Source organism: Leptonychotes weddellii, chromosome 7 (assembly GCF_054177405.1).
Source record: "Leptonychotes weddellii isolate Sample4059 chromosome 7, ASM5417740v2, whole genome shotgun sequence".
Lineage (NCBI taxonomy): Eukaryota > Metazoa > Chordata > Mammalia > Carnivora > Phocidae > Leptonychotes > Leptonychotes weddellii.
Genome location: NC_138375.1, coordinates 62,967,226 through 62,982,562, shown reverse-complemented (window position 1 = coordinate 62,982,562; position 15,337 = coordinate 62,967,226). Strand labels below are relative to the sequence as shown.

General features: G+C 37.2%; 1 protein-coding gene across 2 annotated transcripts in view; it reads left to right on the top strand.

The window, feature by feature from the left end:
* Positions 1 to 15,337, top strand: part of MAN2A1 (mannosidase alpha class 2A member 1) — a 167,201-nt gene that overhangs the window by 49,338 nt on the left and 102,526 nt on the right. For both annotated transcript variants that reach the window (XM_081826471.1, XM_081826470.1), the window contains exon 5: positions 10,454 to 10,581. In XM_081826471.1, coding sequence (XP_081682597.1) covers positions 10,454 to 10,581 — 128 coding nt within the window. The remainder of the gene's footprint in view (positions 1 to 10,453; positions 10,582 to 15,337) is intronic.

Below are 15,337 nucleotides of genomic sequence, written 5' to 3'. Positions count from 1 at the left end.
GTTGCTGGAGTAGTGAGGGGTGGGAGGGATGGAGTGGCTGGGTGATAGACATTGGGGATGTATGTGCTATGGTGAGTGCTGTGAATTGTGTAAGACTGTTGAATCACAGAGCTGTACCTCTAACAAATAATACATTGTATGTTAAAAAAAAAAAAAGCAGGAAGGGAAAAATGAAGGGGGGAGACCGTAGGGGGAGACGAACCATGAGAGACTATGGACTCTGAGAACCAAACTGAGGGTTCTAGAGGGGAGGGGGGTGGGGGGATGTGTTAGCCTGGTGATGGGTATTAAAGAGGGCACGTACTAAATGGAGCACCGGGTGTTACATGCAAACAATGAATCATGGAACACTACATCAAAAACTAATGATGTAATGTATGGTGATTAACATAACATAATAAAATAAAAAATAAAAATAAAATAATAAAATAAGGGAAAAAACCAAAAAAACATAGTATCACAATAAAGTGTTTGCTTCTATGGAAGCAAGAAGGGTGTCTTGAAGGCTTCCTGAAGCAGGTGGTATTCAGGCTGAAACCTGAAAGGGGTTATAATTAGCCAGTTATGTAGGGGGTGGGGAAGGAATTCCAGGTTATGAGAGCAGAATTGTGATTATGGGCCAGGGATTATTAGCAAGAGCTTGGCATGTTCAAACACCCAGAAGAAGTTTATGAGGCTTCAGCAGTGAGGAGGAAGGTGTGTGTGCTCGGGCTGGTTAATGTCTGGTCATCAAGGAGATGCAGATTATAACTACTACAAGATTCTATCCCAAACCCTTTAGAATGGCTACAGTCAAAAAGCCTGACAACACCAAGAGTTGACAAGAATGTGCAGCAACTGGAACTCTCATATTGCTAGTGGGGATATAAAATGGGACAATTGCTTTCTGAAAAGCCACCAAAGTTTTCCAAAGTAACACATACATAATGAGACCTAGGAGCCCCCTGCTAGGAATTTACCTAAGAGAAATAAAAACATGCTCACAAAAAGACTTGTTTAGACATTTTCATGGTAATTTCACACTGGAAACAGTTCAAATGTCCATCAACAAGATAATAGATGAAAAAAAGGGCATATTCGTGCAGTGGAGTTACTGCTCAGCAGTGAAAAAGAATGAATTACTGAAATACATGGTAATATGGATGAATCTAATAAACATGTTAAGCAAAAAAAGCCTGACAGAGAATAATAAATATTGTATGATTTTACTTTATGAAGTCTAAGAGTAGCTAAACCTATCTATTATGATAGAAATCATGAAGTAAGAATGTCTTTCTTTTTTGGAGCAGTTGAGGCGGGAGATAATTGGAAAGGGGCATGAAGGAATTCTCTGAGTTAATGGAAATAGTCCATATCTTGTTTTTGGTGGTGATTACAGGGGTATAAACACTTGTCAAAACTGATCAAACGAAACACACATGTATTGTGTGTTGATATCTCAAAAGTCCTTTAAATACAGTACAGCCATAAACATGATGATAGGTCTGTTTATTAACATGGAAAGGTGTGCATTGGTATAGTATTAAGTAAAAGAAGTTGGTCAAAAACTGTGCCTACCATAACCCCTTATGCATTTATAGCAAGATAGTGAATAAATTTTTGAATTTTATTCTTTAATCTCATATATATTTTGATTCATTATGAATGAGCATTTTATTAATTTGTTTTGGAAAATGATAGAATGAAGTAATATTCACTATACAGTGAAATATTTAAAGACGATCCTCTTTTTTTTTGTTTTCTTTTTTCTTAAGTTTTTGTTTAAATTCCAGTTAACATACACTGTAATATTAGTTTCAGGTGCACAATATAATGGTTCAACACTTACGTGCAACACAGAGTGCTCATCACAAGTGCATTTCTTAATCCCCATCACTTATTTCACCCATCCCTCCACCCTCCTCCCCTCTGGTAATCAGTACTTTATTCTCTATAGTTAAGAGTCTCGTTCTTGGTTTGCCTCTCTCTCTTCTCCCTCCCATGATCATTTGTTTTGTTTTGTGTCTTAAATTCCACACATGAGTGAAATCGTGTCATATTTGTCTTTCTCTAACTTACTTCGCTTAGCATGATACGCTCTGACTCTATCCTCGTCATTGCAAATGGCAAGATTTCATTCTTTTTTATGGCTAATATTCCATTATGTATATATATACATATATATATGACGGCTTTATCCATTAGTCAATGGACATTTAGGGTCTTTCCATAATTTGGCTGTTGTTGATAATAGTGCTGTAAACTTTGGGGTACATGTATCCCTTTGAATTAGTATTTTTGTATCCTTTGGGTAAATGCCTAGTGCAGTGCTGGGTTGTAGGGTAGTCCTATTTTTAACTTTTTGAGGATACTCCATACTGTTATGCAAACTGCACCAGTTTGCATAAAGAATATCCTCTTATTAAAACTTTACAGAAATGGGGGTCCTTGGGTGGCTCAGTCAGTTAAGCATCTGCCTTCGGCTCGGGTCATGATTCCAGGTTCCTGGGCCCGTGTCAGGCTTCCTGCTCAGTGGGGAGTCTGCTTCTCCCTCTCCCTCTCCCTCTTCCCCCGCTCATGCTCTCTACCCCCCTTCTCTCTCTCTCGCTCACATCAATAAAATCTTAAAAAAAAATGATTAATTGAGCCATCTAATATTGGAAATATTCTTAAATAACATTTCATGATTATTTTATGCTATAGCTATGTTAGTTTTCAATGTTTAGGAGAAATCGGTATAATATTTATAGTTTAGAAAAAAATTTTCATTTAATTAATGTGTTAATGTAAGTCCAAGTGTATCAAGGGTACACAGTGAAAGGTAAGAGATGAACCACTCTTGTCTCTTTGCCATCTAGTTCTTCCCACAGAATGCAGCTGCTGTGAACTCTGTTATAGATATACAGGAAAACATATGTACATATACCTGTGTGCAAATACATGTTTATTATGCAAATGATAGCATGCCATGCACATTGTGCTGATCTTTTTCTGAATGAGTCTTTTTTTATTGTAAAATATTCATAACGTAAAACTTAGCGTCTTACTGATTTTATTTGTACCATTTGATTGCATTAAGTACATTCACATTGCTGTGCAGTCATAACTATCATCTGTCTCTAGAACTTTTTCATGATCTCAAACTGTAACCGTACCTGTTACACAGTAACTTGCCATTCACCTTCCCCGTCCTGCCCCTGGCATCACCATTCTACTTTCTGTAAGTTTGACTACTTTAGGTACCTCATATGAATGGAATAATATGTGTCTTATTGTGTCTGGCTTTGATTTCACTTAGCATAAAGTCTTCAGGGTTCATCCATGCTGAAGCATGTATCAGAATTCCCTTCCTTTTTTAAGGCTGAATAATGATATTTTATTGCATGAATATACCACATTTTATTTATCCATTCATCCATCATTGGACATTTGGGTTGTTTCTATCTTTTGGCTATTGTGAATAATACTGCTGTGAACATAGGTGTTCAAATATCTGTTCAAGTCCCAGCTTTTAATTCTTTTGTGTGTATATCCAGAAGTGGAATTGCTGGATCATGTAGTAATTCTGTGTTTGAATTTTTGCAGGACCCCTCATGTTTTCCACAGCAACTGTACCCCTTTACATTGCCACCCACAATGTTCAATAGCTCTGCATCCTTGACACCTATTTGCTATTTTTTTTTTAATCTAATTTCCATCCTAATGGATATTGTACCATGCTTTTCAATCTTAATATATCTTGGAGAACCTTTCAGGAAAGAAGAGCCCTTCTTTTTAAAGACAGTATAAAAATCTATTTTTTTGACTCTTCCCAGTGGGTGACCATGTAGTTTTATTTCTGGTCTTTTGTGAATGCATGGAATGTATCTTTATATTTAGTGTGTATAATGCTTCTGTTTATTTTTATACTTTATTTTTTGACTTAATTTGAATGAACATGTATAAAAGTGTATATGCATTTTACAATTTGATAGTTACTGCCAGAAATGTGTAACAATACCGATTTCCATACATCTTTGACCTCATAGTATGTTACACAACTTTTTGATCTTTCCAATATGATAAAAGTGACATCTTGAAGTTTTAATTTGCATTTCCTTATGAGTGAGGCTAAATTTCTTTTCATTTTTGGGAGGCCATCATTTCTGAAATATATGCTGCATATTCTTTGTTCACTTGTCTTTTGAGTTATTGGTATCCTTTTCTAATAGGAACCCTGAGTGTTAAATGGTGAGGAAACTAGGTGTGACTCCTGCCCTCACGGAGCTTACAGTCTATGGAGGGAGAAAGACAGTAAACATATAGTGTGTAATTAAGTTTTGTGATAAATGTTATAAAAGGAAAGTTTTGGGTTTTATGACAGATAACTGTATAGGTGGCTGAGCTTTAGATGAGATGTGGTGGCTAGGAAAGGCTCCAGGTGGATCCACAAGAGCCGGTGAGGCAGGTGTTGGGAGGGAAAAGATGCCAGGCAGAGAGCGCGTGGACAGTGAAATGAAAGGAGTGTGGCTGGAATGAAGTGAGGAAGGAATGATGAGAGAACACATTTGCCATCTGTCCCTCACGTTCTAAATCTTTATATAATTTATTTTAGAAAGAGAGAATGTGTGAGCAGGGGGAGGGGCAGAAGGAGGGGGAGAGAGAGAGAATCTGTAGTAGACTCTGCACTGAGATCAGAGCCTGACCTGGGTCTTGATCTCGCCACCCGGAGATCATGACCTGAGCTGAAACCCAAGTCAGATGCTCAGCCAGCTGTGCCACCCAGGCGCCCCCTCGTGTACTATAGTTTTAAAGACAGGCGTCAACAATATTCAGAAGTATACGATGAATATCCCCAATTAGTATTCTATGAGGGGTCTTAAAACATGTTTTATTTTTGTTCTCATATATTAGGTACTTCCCATGAAAGGCGTATGAATCAGGCACATGATAAGCAAATGTTTTTAGGCTATTAATTGATTTGTTGGGAGCCTCCATCTTTTTGAATTTTCCACGTAACTAAATTTTTATTTAAGAATGAATCCCTGTACATCATCTTATATTATTTCATATTTCCCCAGATGTGTGATTACAAATTCAATTCGTTTTCTCATGTGAAATTAATTTGTGGTTCTTTGAAGCTGGCTAAATGATGCATTTTTTACTACTAAGTTATCTGTAACCATTTCCGCATTAGGGAAAAAAGCTCTTTGAGTCTATCTTTCTATGTGCGACCAAGTTCCAAATGTGTGATGAGTCTACAGAGGGGAAAAAGTGACACTCAGAGAAAATGATTTGCAGCTTCGTGTGGTCAGCAAGGACATTCTTAAGTGTAAATTCTGCATCTTAGGCAAATCGAGCTGTGACAGATATGCTAAGCCTAATTTTGATCGGTTATTTTGTTAAACTTTTTATACCAAATTCCTAGGCAATGAAATAGTAGAAACAGAAATGTGTAATGCTGTTACCAGTGGTTACAAGTCAGCCATTTGAAAAAGTGAAACAGGAGTGTTGTTAATGTTGAAGTTAGTGCCTGGTTTCCTATTTTCTGTATGTCTATATTCTTTTCTTTCCCTCCCTTTCCCTGTCTTTTCACTTTTGTTTCTAGATCTCATGTTTATTAGGAAATATGAGGAAAAGTGTACACGCAAAAATTTTGCCAGAAGCCAGTCTCTTGGCAGAAACGATGAAATAGATCCGATGGAGTGGGCATGTCTTTTTCGATTTTGTATTCTTCTGGGCCAGAGAAATAGCTCAGTTTTGCTTGTTGAGCACTAAGTGCATGGACATTGGAAGCACCTGTATTCTAAGTGACTTTTTCTGTAGCTGTAGGTACTTCCCATTGCTTGATTTAAAAAAAAAAAAAATCAAAGTCTCAAATATACAGTTGCGGTCTGTCTTAATTTTATTTTCATCATGTTGCTAACAGTGGCAATTTTAAATACAAATATTTATAAATATATATAAATATATATAAATAATATAATATATATATTATTTATATTTATAAATATATAAATAATATATATTTAATATATATTTATTTTATATATATTATATATTGTATATAAATAATATATATATAAATTAAAAAGCCACCTTTTTGTAGGCTACCATAGCCTTTCTATTATTGCTTATAAATATTTTTCTAAGTCTTCCTGAGGTGTTGTTTCTGTAGACTGGCAGTCCTACTTTTTGTACTTGTTACTAAATGATGATGATCATTGCTGTGTTTCTCAATCATCAGGTTAATGTTTTCCTCGTGTTTCTTTGGACCTTTTTTGTTTTTCTGTCATTCATGAGATACTTAACTGCATATATTCTAGAATACAGGCATATACGTGGGAATTTTGTGCCCTTCTCTCTTCTGCAACTGCTGTGTGTGGGTTTCTGGTTTGGTTTGGTTTTGGTTTTGGTGAGTGTTTTTGCCTAACACAGTGAATATTTAATATAAGACCACACCTTCCTGCCTCTAGGAGTCTTCCAGTTTATCATCTGGTTTTCACCATTCTTATGTATAGACTAGGAAAACCAGGCAGTTCAGTGGAATAGGAGTACTCACCAACCTGATTGTTTGGTCAGGTGTCTAGTCATTGTTATATTGCTTCGTACTTCATATCATGTTTTTTTGTTGTTTTTTTTTTCCGTTTGGTTTTTCTTCTGCTTGGTTAGAGACACTATCCTACGAAAAGCTAAAACCTGTGTCCTTTCTGGCCTGCGACTGTGACATTCATGCCTGTTGTGACCTATTCATATAGTTTTTCTTAAAAACCTATATGAGCATGCTCTTTCAAAGTATCAGTCTTTTGGCTTACATGACATAATAACTTGGCTTTCTTACAAATTTGTTTTAAATCCCTCTGATTGAAGCTTTTATAAATAAAACTATATCCCATTCTTTTCCAGTAATGTAATTTGCTATTTTAATCATATAAATATTTAAAAAATTTATTTCTCAGCTTTATATTCTGGCCCACCAATGTGTCTTTTTCTGAGTAAGTCACAATTACATGGTAGCTTTTTAACTGTAAAAATGCCTTTTACCAAGTGGGAGCATAGGTTGCACCTCATTACTGTTTTCTAGAATGTTTCAGGCTGTTTGCACAGATTTATTCTTTTTATCTTTCACATTTCTTATTGCCTCTATTTCCTTTTATATTTTCCTTCTGCTTGGTACTTGACTCTCCTTTTGATTGTTTTCTCCTCACCTCCTAGCTTCTCTATTTCCTCTTCGTTTTAGTCCCTCCAAGCTTAATTTTTATATCAGCCTCTTTTCTTGAACTTTTCATCTTCGGTTAGCTCCTTTGGGATGTCTCACCATCCTATCGGACAGCCTTATCCAAATTTATATTTATGATCCCAAAGTGACCTCCCTTCTCACCTCCACTGTGTGTGTCACACTACGGTGCCGTTAGACACCAGGAATTAACACCCAAGACATATGTGCTTTCATCCTTTGTTCTATTGCCAGTCATTGCCTAATTCCCATGGATGATTTTTCATGAGACACCTCCTTTCTCTCCTTCCTCTTCCATATTTCCTACCACTTTCATATTTTTTAAAAAGATTTTATTTATTTCTGTGAGAGAGAGAGAGCAAGCAAGCAAGCAGGAGCAATGGGAGAGGGGCAGAGGGAGAAGCAGACTCCCCTATGAGCAGGGAGCCCGACACGGGGCTTGATCCCAGGACCCTGAGGTCATGACCTGAGCCGAAGACGGACACTCATCTGACTGAGCCACCCGGGCGCCCCACCACTTTCATATTCTGGGTTGTACCACCTCACACCCAGATTGTTCAGACCCCTTTCCACCTGGCCCCTTGCTGTCCAGTTTATTTTGCATATGTCTGTGAGCTTCATCTAATCTAAAACTTTCGTCAATACTGACTTTGAGCCGAGAGTCTCGTTCAGTCATTCATCATTTATCTCACAACTGTCAGAGTGCCCCTTACATGCCACACACACTTCTCAGTGCTGGGTGTGGATAAGTGAGCAAAACAGCAGGTGCTAGGGCGCCTGGGTGGCTCAGTTGGTTAAGCGACTGCCTTCAGCTCAGGTCATGATCCTGGAGTCCCTGGATCGAGTCCCGCATCGGGCTCTCTGCTCGGCAGGGAGTCTGCTTCTCCCTCTGACCCTCCCCCCTCTCATGTGCTCTCTCTCATTCTCTCTCTCTCAAATAAATAAATAAAATCTTTTAAAAAAAAAACAGCAGGTGCTAGTCCCTGCTCTCTGGGAGCTTACATTCTGCTCTCATGGTGGGTGGGGTTGAGGAGGGAGAGGGAGGAGACATACTTGGAAACGGAACAAGGTAATTCTGGTTGGTGATAAATGCTATCGTGTGAGAGTGTGGTAGTATGGTGGGAGAACTGATTTAGGTTGGGTGCTCAGGGAGACTTCTCTGGGCAGGTTTTATTTGGGCTGAGACATGAGGACACCTGGGACCAATCAGTTTGGGAAAAATAGGAGAGAAGAAAATAAGTAGGTAAAAAAGATTGTGGAAAACATTTTAATGCATGGGAGGCTTTTCATGCCTTCCCAAAATTGACAAGTCAGTCTTTAAGATAACCATTGCATTCGAATAAGAACTCAATACTGATCACAGACATCTGGGGCATCATGGGGAGGAGGAAGGGATAGATTGTTTACAAATGGACCTGGGGAAATTAGTTAATGTATATAGTAGGTATGATTCTTTGCTCACTTAGCTGTTTCTTGGAGTCCATTCATGCCTGGGGATAGGGATCATGTAGCAAAATAAAACTGAGATGAGAAATTCCATCATTGGAGTGTTTTTTTTATTTTATTTTAATTTTTAGACTTCTTAATCTGTAATTTCTATTAACTGTTCAGAAGCAGCAAAGACTTTGTTTTGACCAATTTATTTCTGAAATTTTCCAAAAGATCTCTTTACTGGAGTGCTGAGATAAGGAGCCACGTTTCTATATTGATGGCCAGAGTTTAAATCCCAGATCTGTCCTGACGTCTCAGGCTTCCACATACTGGTCATAAGACTTAAGAGCTGGGTCTGGGCCAAGGCCTCCAAAGTGTGGCTAAATCTGGCAATCACCAGAAAGATAAGAAAGAGAACTGACTGGAAGCAGTTTGACAGTAAGAATAGGATAAAATAGCCTTGGATTTAGTTGTGTTCTTAAAGAAATGTGGGTGTTTTTTTTTTGTTTTTTTTTTTTGGATATTCCCAGTTTGTATATTGTTAAGTTGTTGATTTGGGCCTCTGAGAATCTAAGGTTTGACTGGACATTTGGGTTTTTTTAGACACTATAATGAGCCATCATAGTGTCCATGTGAAATTACGTTAGTTGGTGATTCCCATGGCAATACAGGATTAAATTAACATTTAAAAATTTTATACAAGGAATTATTCATTCATTTTTAAAATTTGTGTCCATTATCCACTCTCTCACTGATTGTATGGTTATGCATATGTTTGAATAAATCAGATGTGTTAATGTAGTGGATTCTGTTATAGGCTTTGTAGGAAAATGTTTATCTTCTATGCCTCTGGGCTGCTTCAACAAAATTTGGCTTGGTACTTGGCTGTTAAGGGTAGGTATCCAGTGATGTGTATCCTTATTAAAGCTGCTTTTCTTTCTGAAATTCTACACAATTTTTCAAACCATCTTACTGCAGACTGACAAGTCTATGGCATTTAAGGTGTTTGCTTAAATTCTTGACCTCTATACTTCCTCAGGTACTTCTTCAAATTTTTAATAGTCTGCGATTTTGGTTTTTTTTGGAGGAAGGGATCTTCTTGTAACAATTCAGTTGTTCCAGGGGTGGGGAATCTAGTTACCTTGTATGGCATTATGGCAAAGGAGTACCCAATGGACAGATAATGGTAATGTTAGAGCTTTTCACTCAGTAATGTAAAATAAACTATATAGACACATTTTAACTGAATCTGGAGCAAAGTGCTTTATAATGTTTTCTGTATTCCCAGAGGCATATGTTATTTACTGGCTTTACCTTTATTATTATTACTTTCGTGTAGTTTGCATGATTAACTTACCATTGTCAGAAGGACTAAAATAAATATTGATTTTCAATACAGGTATATTGAAACAAATATCATGCTTAAAACGACAGCCCTCCAGTAAACATTCAGGATATACTGCAAGTAAAGCACTTTGCTAGGTGCTTTGTAAGATTCAGAAATAAATCAGATGTGTCTCCTGACATCAGGATCTTTGAAGTTGTCTGGGAGATTATAACCTTATGAAAAGGAACTTCCAAAGTGACCTGCAGAGGCTTTGCCTAGGAAGGAAGGGTCACACACACACGCTTCACTAAGGATGTTTTATCACCAGGGCCCCAAAGTTGAAATTTATTCCCTGGTTTAAAAAACTTTTTTAGTAACTCATGTAAGTAATGGTTATACTTGCTTAAGGGCTGTCCCTGATGTTTACGCTATTTTAAATCTTTTATTTGAACTTTTCTTGTATATGTTATTGTAAACTCCTATATTTATTTTCTCTCTAGTTTGCTACAGAATGGTCAGTTTGAAATTGTGACAGGTGGCTGGGTTATGCCTGATGAAGCTGCTCCACATTATTTTGCCTTAATTGACCAACTAATTGAAGGACATCAGTGGCTGGAAAAAAATCTAGGTATGTATTGACGTCTTTCTCCTTCATTTGGACTACTTTGGGCAATTAATTTTGGGGAACATGAGATGAGGCTCTATTTTATTTTTTTAAATAACTGATTTTCCCAGTATTTTTTTTATCCTTCATTAATTTATGATGTTTCCTCCATCATAAGCTAAGTTGCATAAATATAATGTGGTTACTTTTAGTGTCATCTACTTTGTAATCTATTATTTTGTGTACTATTTTTATTAATTTTTAGAATAATTTTCTTCTAACAGTATCCCATTGGGATTTTAATTTTATATTAGTTAAGACTGTTGGTTAGAAGAGGCAAAAACCTAATTTACTTGCCAAAGAAAAAGAAGAATGAAAGGAAGGTATTAGTTTTGTCATTGAGAATTCAAGAGGTATGGTAGGTTCAGGTAAAGTTGGATTATATTGTTTGGACACTATCTCTTTTGGCTCTGCTTGCTTGCTTGCTTATTTATTTATTTATGAGAGAGAGAGGGGGGTGGGGGCAGAGGGAAAGGGAAAGAGAGAATCTGAAGCAGTCTCCATGCCCAGCATGGAGCCCTACTCGGGGCTTGATCTCACAACCCTGAGATCATAACCTCAGCTGAAATCAAGAATCGGATGTTCAGTCGACTGAGCCACCCAGGCTCCACTTGGCTCTGCTTATTTTTGCATGGCCTTAGTCTTCTCCTGGTTCTCTTCACATGGTGAGTAAGAGGGCCATAGGCAACTAGGATTCTCATCTTCCCAGTCTAATCAGTAGAAGTTTTTCTTAATGCCTTACCTAATTGTCTCACTTTGGATTAAGTGCATAACTCTGAGCCAGTTTCTGTGGCCAGAGGTATAGGGGCTGAAATCATCAAGCCCTAGTCAGTTTATTGGAAATGGTCATGCGGGAGAGGGGTTTGTGGAAGGCATGGTCCGCTCCACTGGAACCATGTGAATAGGTCCTCCATGGGAAAGAGGGATCTTGTTACCACAAGACATGGGGAAGAGGACGCTGCCCTGATAAAACCAGGTGTTCACTACAACTGGTAAGAACATGGGACTCATTTAAATCTTTGCAGTACCTAATATTTGCATCCTGCAATGTGGTATGTAATTCTTTTCAAATATTTCATATCTGAGTACAATTTTGTAGCATTTAGGAAATCCAGGTCCCCAGACACCAGCCAAGGGCAAACCTTCCAAGCAAGACCTTTCTAAAGATAGCACTTTCAGACCTCCTGTGTTCTCTCTTTTTTGTGTACAGGCGTGATATCTGCAGCTTATTCTAATAACAACAATCACACCAATGATATGGCAAAAGAAATATGTTAATAATTGGTAAATCTGGTGGAGGAGTTTATGGGAGTTCTTCATATTTTTCTTAAACCTTTTTTTTTAAGTTTGAATTATTCCAAAATATAAAGAAAGAATGAATGGGGATGGCAGGGATTTTATCTCTAACACAGAAAAAAATTTTAAATAGGAAAAAAATAGAAATGCCAAGAAGTAAGTCCAATAAAAAACATGTATCCTTACCACACAGATACTGTGGAATTGTTTCACTGTGTTTAAACTGTGTAAAAACAATGTAGTTTATGCTAATCACAGATGCTACTGTGATCATGTATTGAGTTCTTTTCCTTCTGGAAGTCCAGAATCTTAATATGTACTGCTAGGCTGAGGATGCCTCCATGACCAGCCCCCAACAAATACCCTGAACGCTGAGTCTCTTCAGGAGCTTCCTTGTTTGATAGCATTTCACTTTTGTCACAGTTGTTTCAGTTGTTGTCACAACATGGAGGGATTGAACCCATCCTTTGTGACTCCATAGGGAAAGGACTCTTAGAAGCTTGTGCTTGGTTTCCCGTGGACACTGTGCCCCCTGTGCCTTTTCCCTTTGTGGATTTTGCTTTGTGTCCTTTCACTGTAATAAGTCATAGCTGTGAGTATGACCATATGCCGAGTCCTGTACATTTTCTTAACAGCTCACTAAATGGGGGTGGCAGACTTAGGGACCCCCTACACAGTGCCACTTTTCTTAAATAATTATGTTCTAAACCAGGAATATTTCTTTTATAAACCTCAGTTTGGGGATTTTTTTCTTTATGTTTAGCTTTTATTGACATATAAGTTCTATGCAGTGCAACATGCAAATCTTAACTATAGAGTTCAAGTTTTGGCAAATATATATACCCAGTTAAGCCACTTTTTCATCACCCCCGAAAGTTCCCTCATCCTCCTCAACTCTCCTGCAGCCAACTGCTCTCTGATTTCTATCACTGTAGATTATTTTTGCCTGTTTCAGAACTTCGTATATATGGACTGACTCCTTTGGATCCAGCAGTTTTTGCTCAGCATAAATTTTCTTCTTAAAATTGTATTGTCTCCAATATCATAAAATTTATCCACCTAAAGTATACAACCCAGTAGTTTTTAGTCTGTTCACAGAGTTGTGCAACCGTTGCCAGCCTCTATTTTTAGAACATTTTCAACATCCCCAAAAGAAATCTCTTACCCATTAATAGTCACACTCCTTTCTTGACTCCACCCTTCCCTGCCCCAGGCCCATGCCACCACCAATCTACTTTTTTTTTTTTTTAAGATGTATTCATGTATTTTAGAGAAAGGGAGAGTGTGTGGGGGGGGGCAGAGGAAGGGCAGAGGGAGAGAGAGAATCCAAGTAAGACTCCCCATGGGGCTCAGTCTCAGGACCCTAAGATCATGACCTGAGCCTAAATAAGAGTTGGACGCTTAACTGACTAATCACCCAGGAGCCCTTTCACCTGCTTTTTGTGTGGATGGATTTGACTCTTCTGGACATTTTACATACACCGAATCATACAATATGGCCTTTGTAACTGGCTTCTTTTACTTGGCATGATGTTTTCAAGTTCATTCATGTTGTAGCATGTATCAGTGCTTCATTCCTTTTTATAGCTGAATAATACTATTTTGTTTGGAAAGACCACAGTTGTTTCTCCTTTTTTCAGTTGCTAGACATTTAGAGTGTTCCCCTTTTTGGCTACTGTGAATAATGCTGCTATACACACTTGTGTAAGGTTTTTTTTGTGTGTTTGTTTTTTGTTTTTTGGGTTTTTTTCCCAACAAATATATTTTTTTAATTTAAATTCAATTAGTTAACATATAGTGTATTATTAGTTTCAGAGGTAGAATTTAGTGATTCATCACTTGCATATAACACCCAGTGCTCATTACATCAAGTGCCCTCCTTAATGACCACTGTCCAATTACCCCATCCCCCTACCCCACACTAGCGTAAGTTTTCGTGAGGACATATGTTTTCATTTCTTCTGAGTTTATACCTAGGAATGGAATTGCTGGGTCATATGGTAGCTCTGTGTTTAGCATTTTGAGGAGCTGCCTAATTGTTTTCCATAATGGCTGCACCATTTTACATTCCCCCCAGCAATGTATGAGAGTTCTAATTCCTCTACATGTGCAACATTTGTTATTGTCTTTTTTATTTTAGCCATGCTAGTGTGTATGAAATGGTCCCTCATTGTGGCTTTGACTTGCATTTCCCTAAAGACTAATGATGTTAAACGTTTTTTCATGTGTGTATTGGCTATTTATATATCTTCTTTGGAGAAATGTCTGTTCAAATTATTTGGCTATTTTTACATTTGGGTTCTTTGTCTTTTTATTGTTGACTTGTAAGAGTTCTTTATATATTCTCGACGCTAGTTTCTTGTCAGACAGTGATTTGCCAATACTTTTTTCCATTCTGTGGGTTGTTTTTCAGTTTCATGAAGGTGTCCTCTGATGCACAAAAGCTTTGATTTTGATGAAGTCCATTTTAGTTTTTCTTTTGTCACTTGTGTTTTGATGTCACAGCTAAGAAACCATTGTCTCACCTAAGGTCATAGGATTTACTTTGTGGTTTTTACCTAGGAACTTTATGGTTTTTAGCTCTTACATTTAGATAATGGATACATTTGAGAAAATGGAATATCTTTTTGTAGCTTTGGCTGCATTTTGTAAATTCATGTTCTGTTTTGTTTTTTAAGCAATTTAGAACAACAGCATGTTGTTTTGGATACTTTATATTTGGTCATGGAATGCTTTTTAAATTGTTTCGTTTTTTGTTAATTTCTGCTTTTGTGACCTCTGTTATGCAAATATGATCATTATAAACCTTTTGAAGTTTGAGTTATTAAGATTATCTTTTGCCCAAAATATCATAAACTTTTTGAAGTTTGAGTTACCAACATTGTCTTTTGCCCAAAATACCTGTTTTTCTAACTGTTCCCTGACTTCTCTTAAGCTTTAATATTAAATGTACTTGGAATAATCCAGTTTCTAATTATATTATTCATATTATGTTCTAATTTTTAAGTCTGTTAGGTTTGTCAAAAATTGAGGGGTGTATTTTATTCTTTTTAATGACCATTTCTTGTCATTTTTCCTAACAATTTTTACTTTATTATGTATTTTGATAATCTTGCTTGATGGCACAAAATCTTTTTCATGATCTTTCCTGGTATTATTGGCAAACATACCCTTTATAAAACTTTGGCATGTGACTGGGTGATAGACACTGGGGAGGGTATGTGCTCTGGTAAGCGCTGTGAATTGTGCAAGACTGTTGAATCTCAGATCTGTACCTCTGAAACAAATAATGCAATATATGTTAAGAAAAAAAAAAAAAGAAGAAGAAGAAGGTAGCGGGAGGGGAAGAATGAAGCGGGGGAAATTGGAGGGGTGGACGAACCATGAGAGACGATGGACTCTGAAAAACAAACTGAGGGTTCTA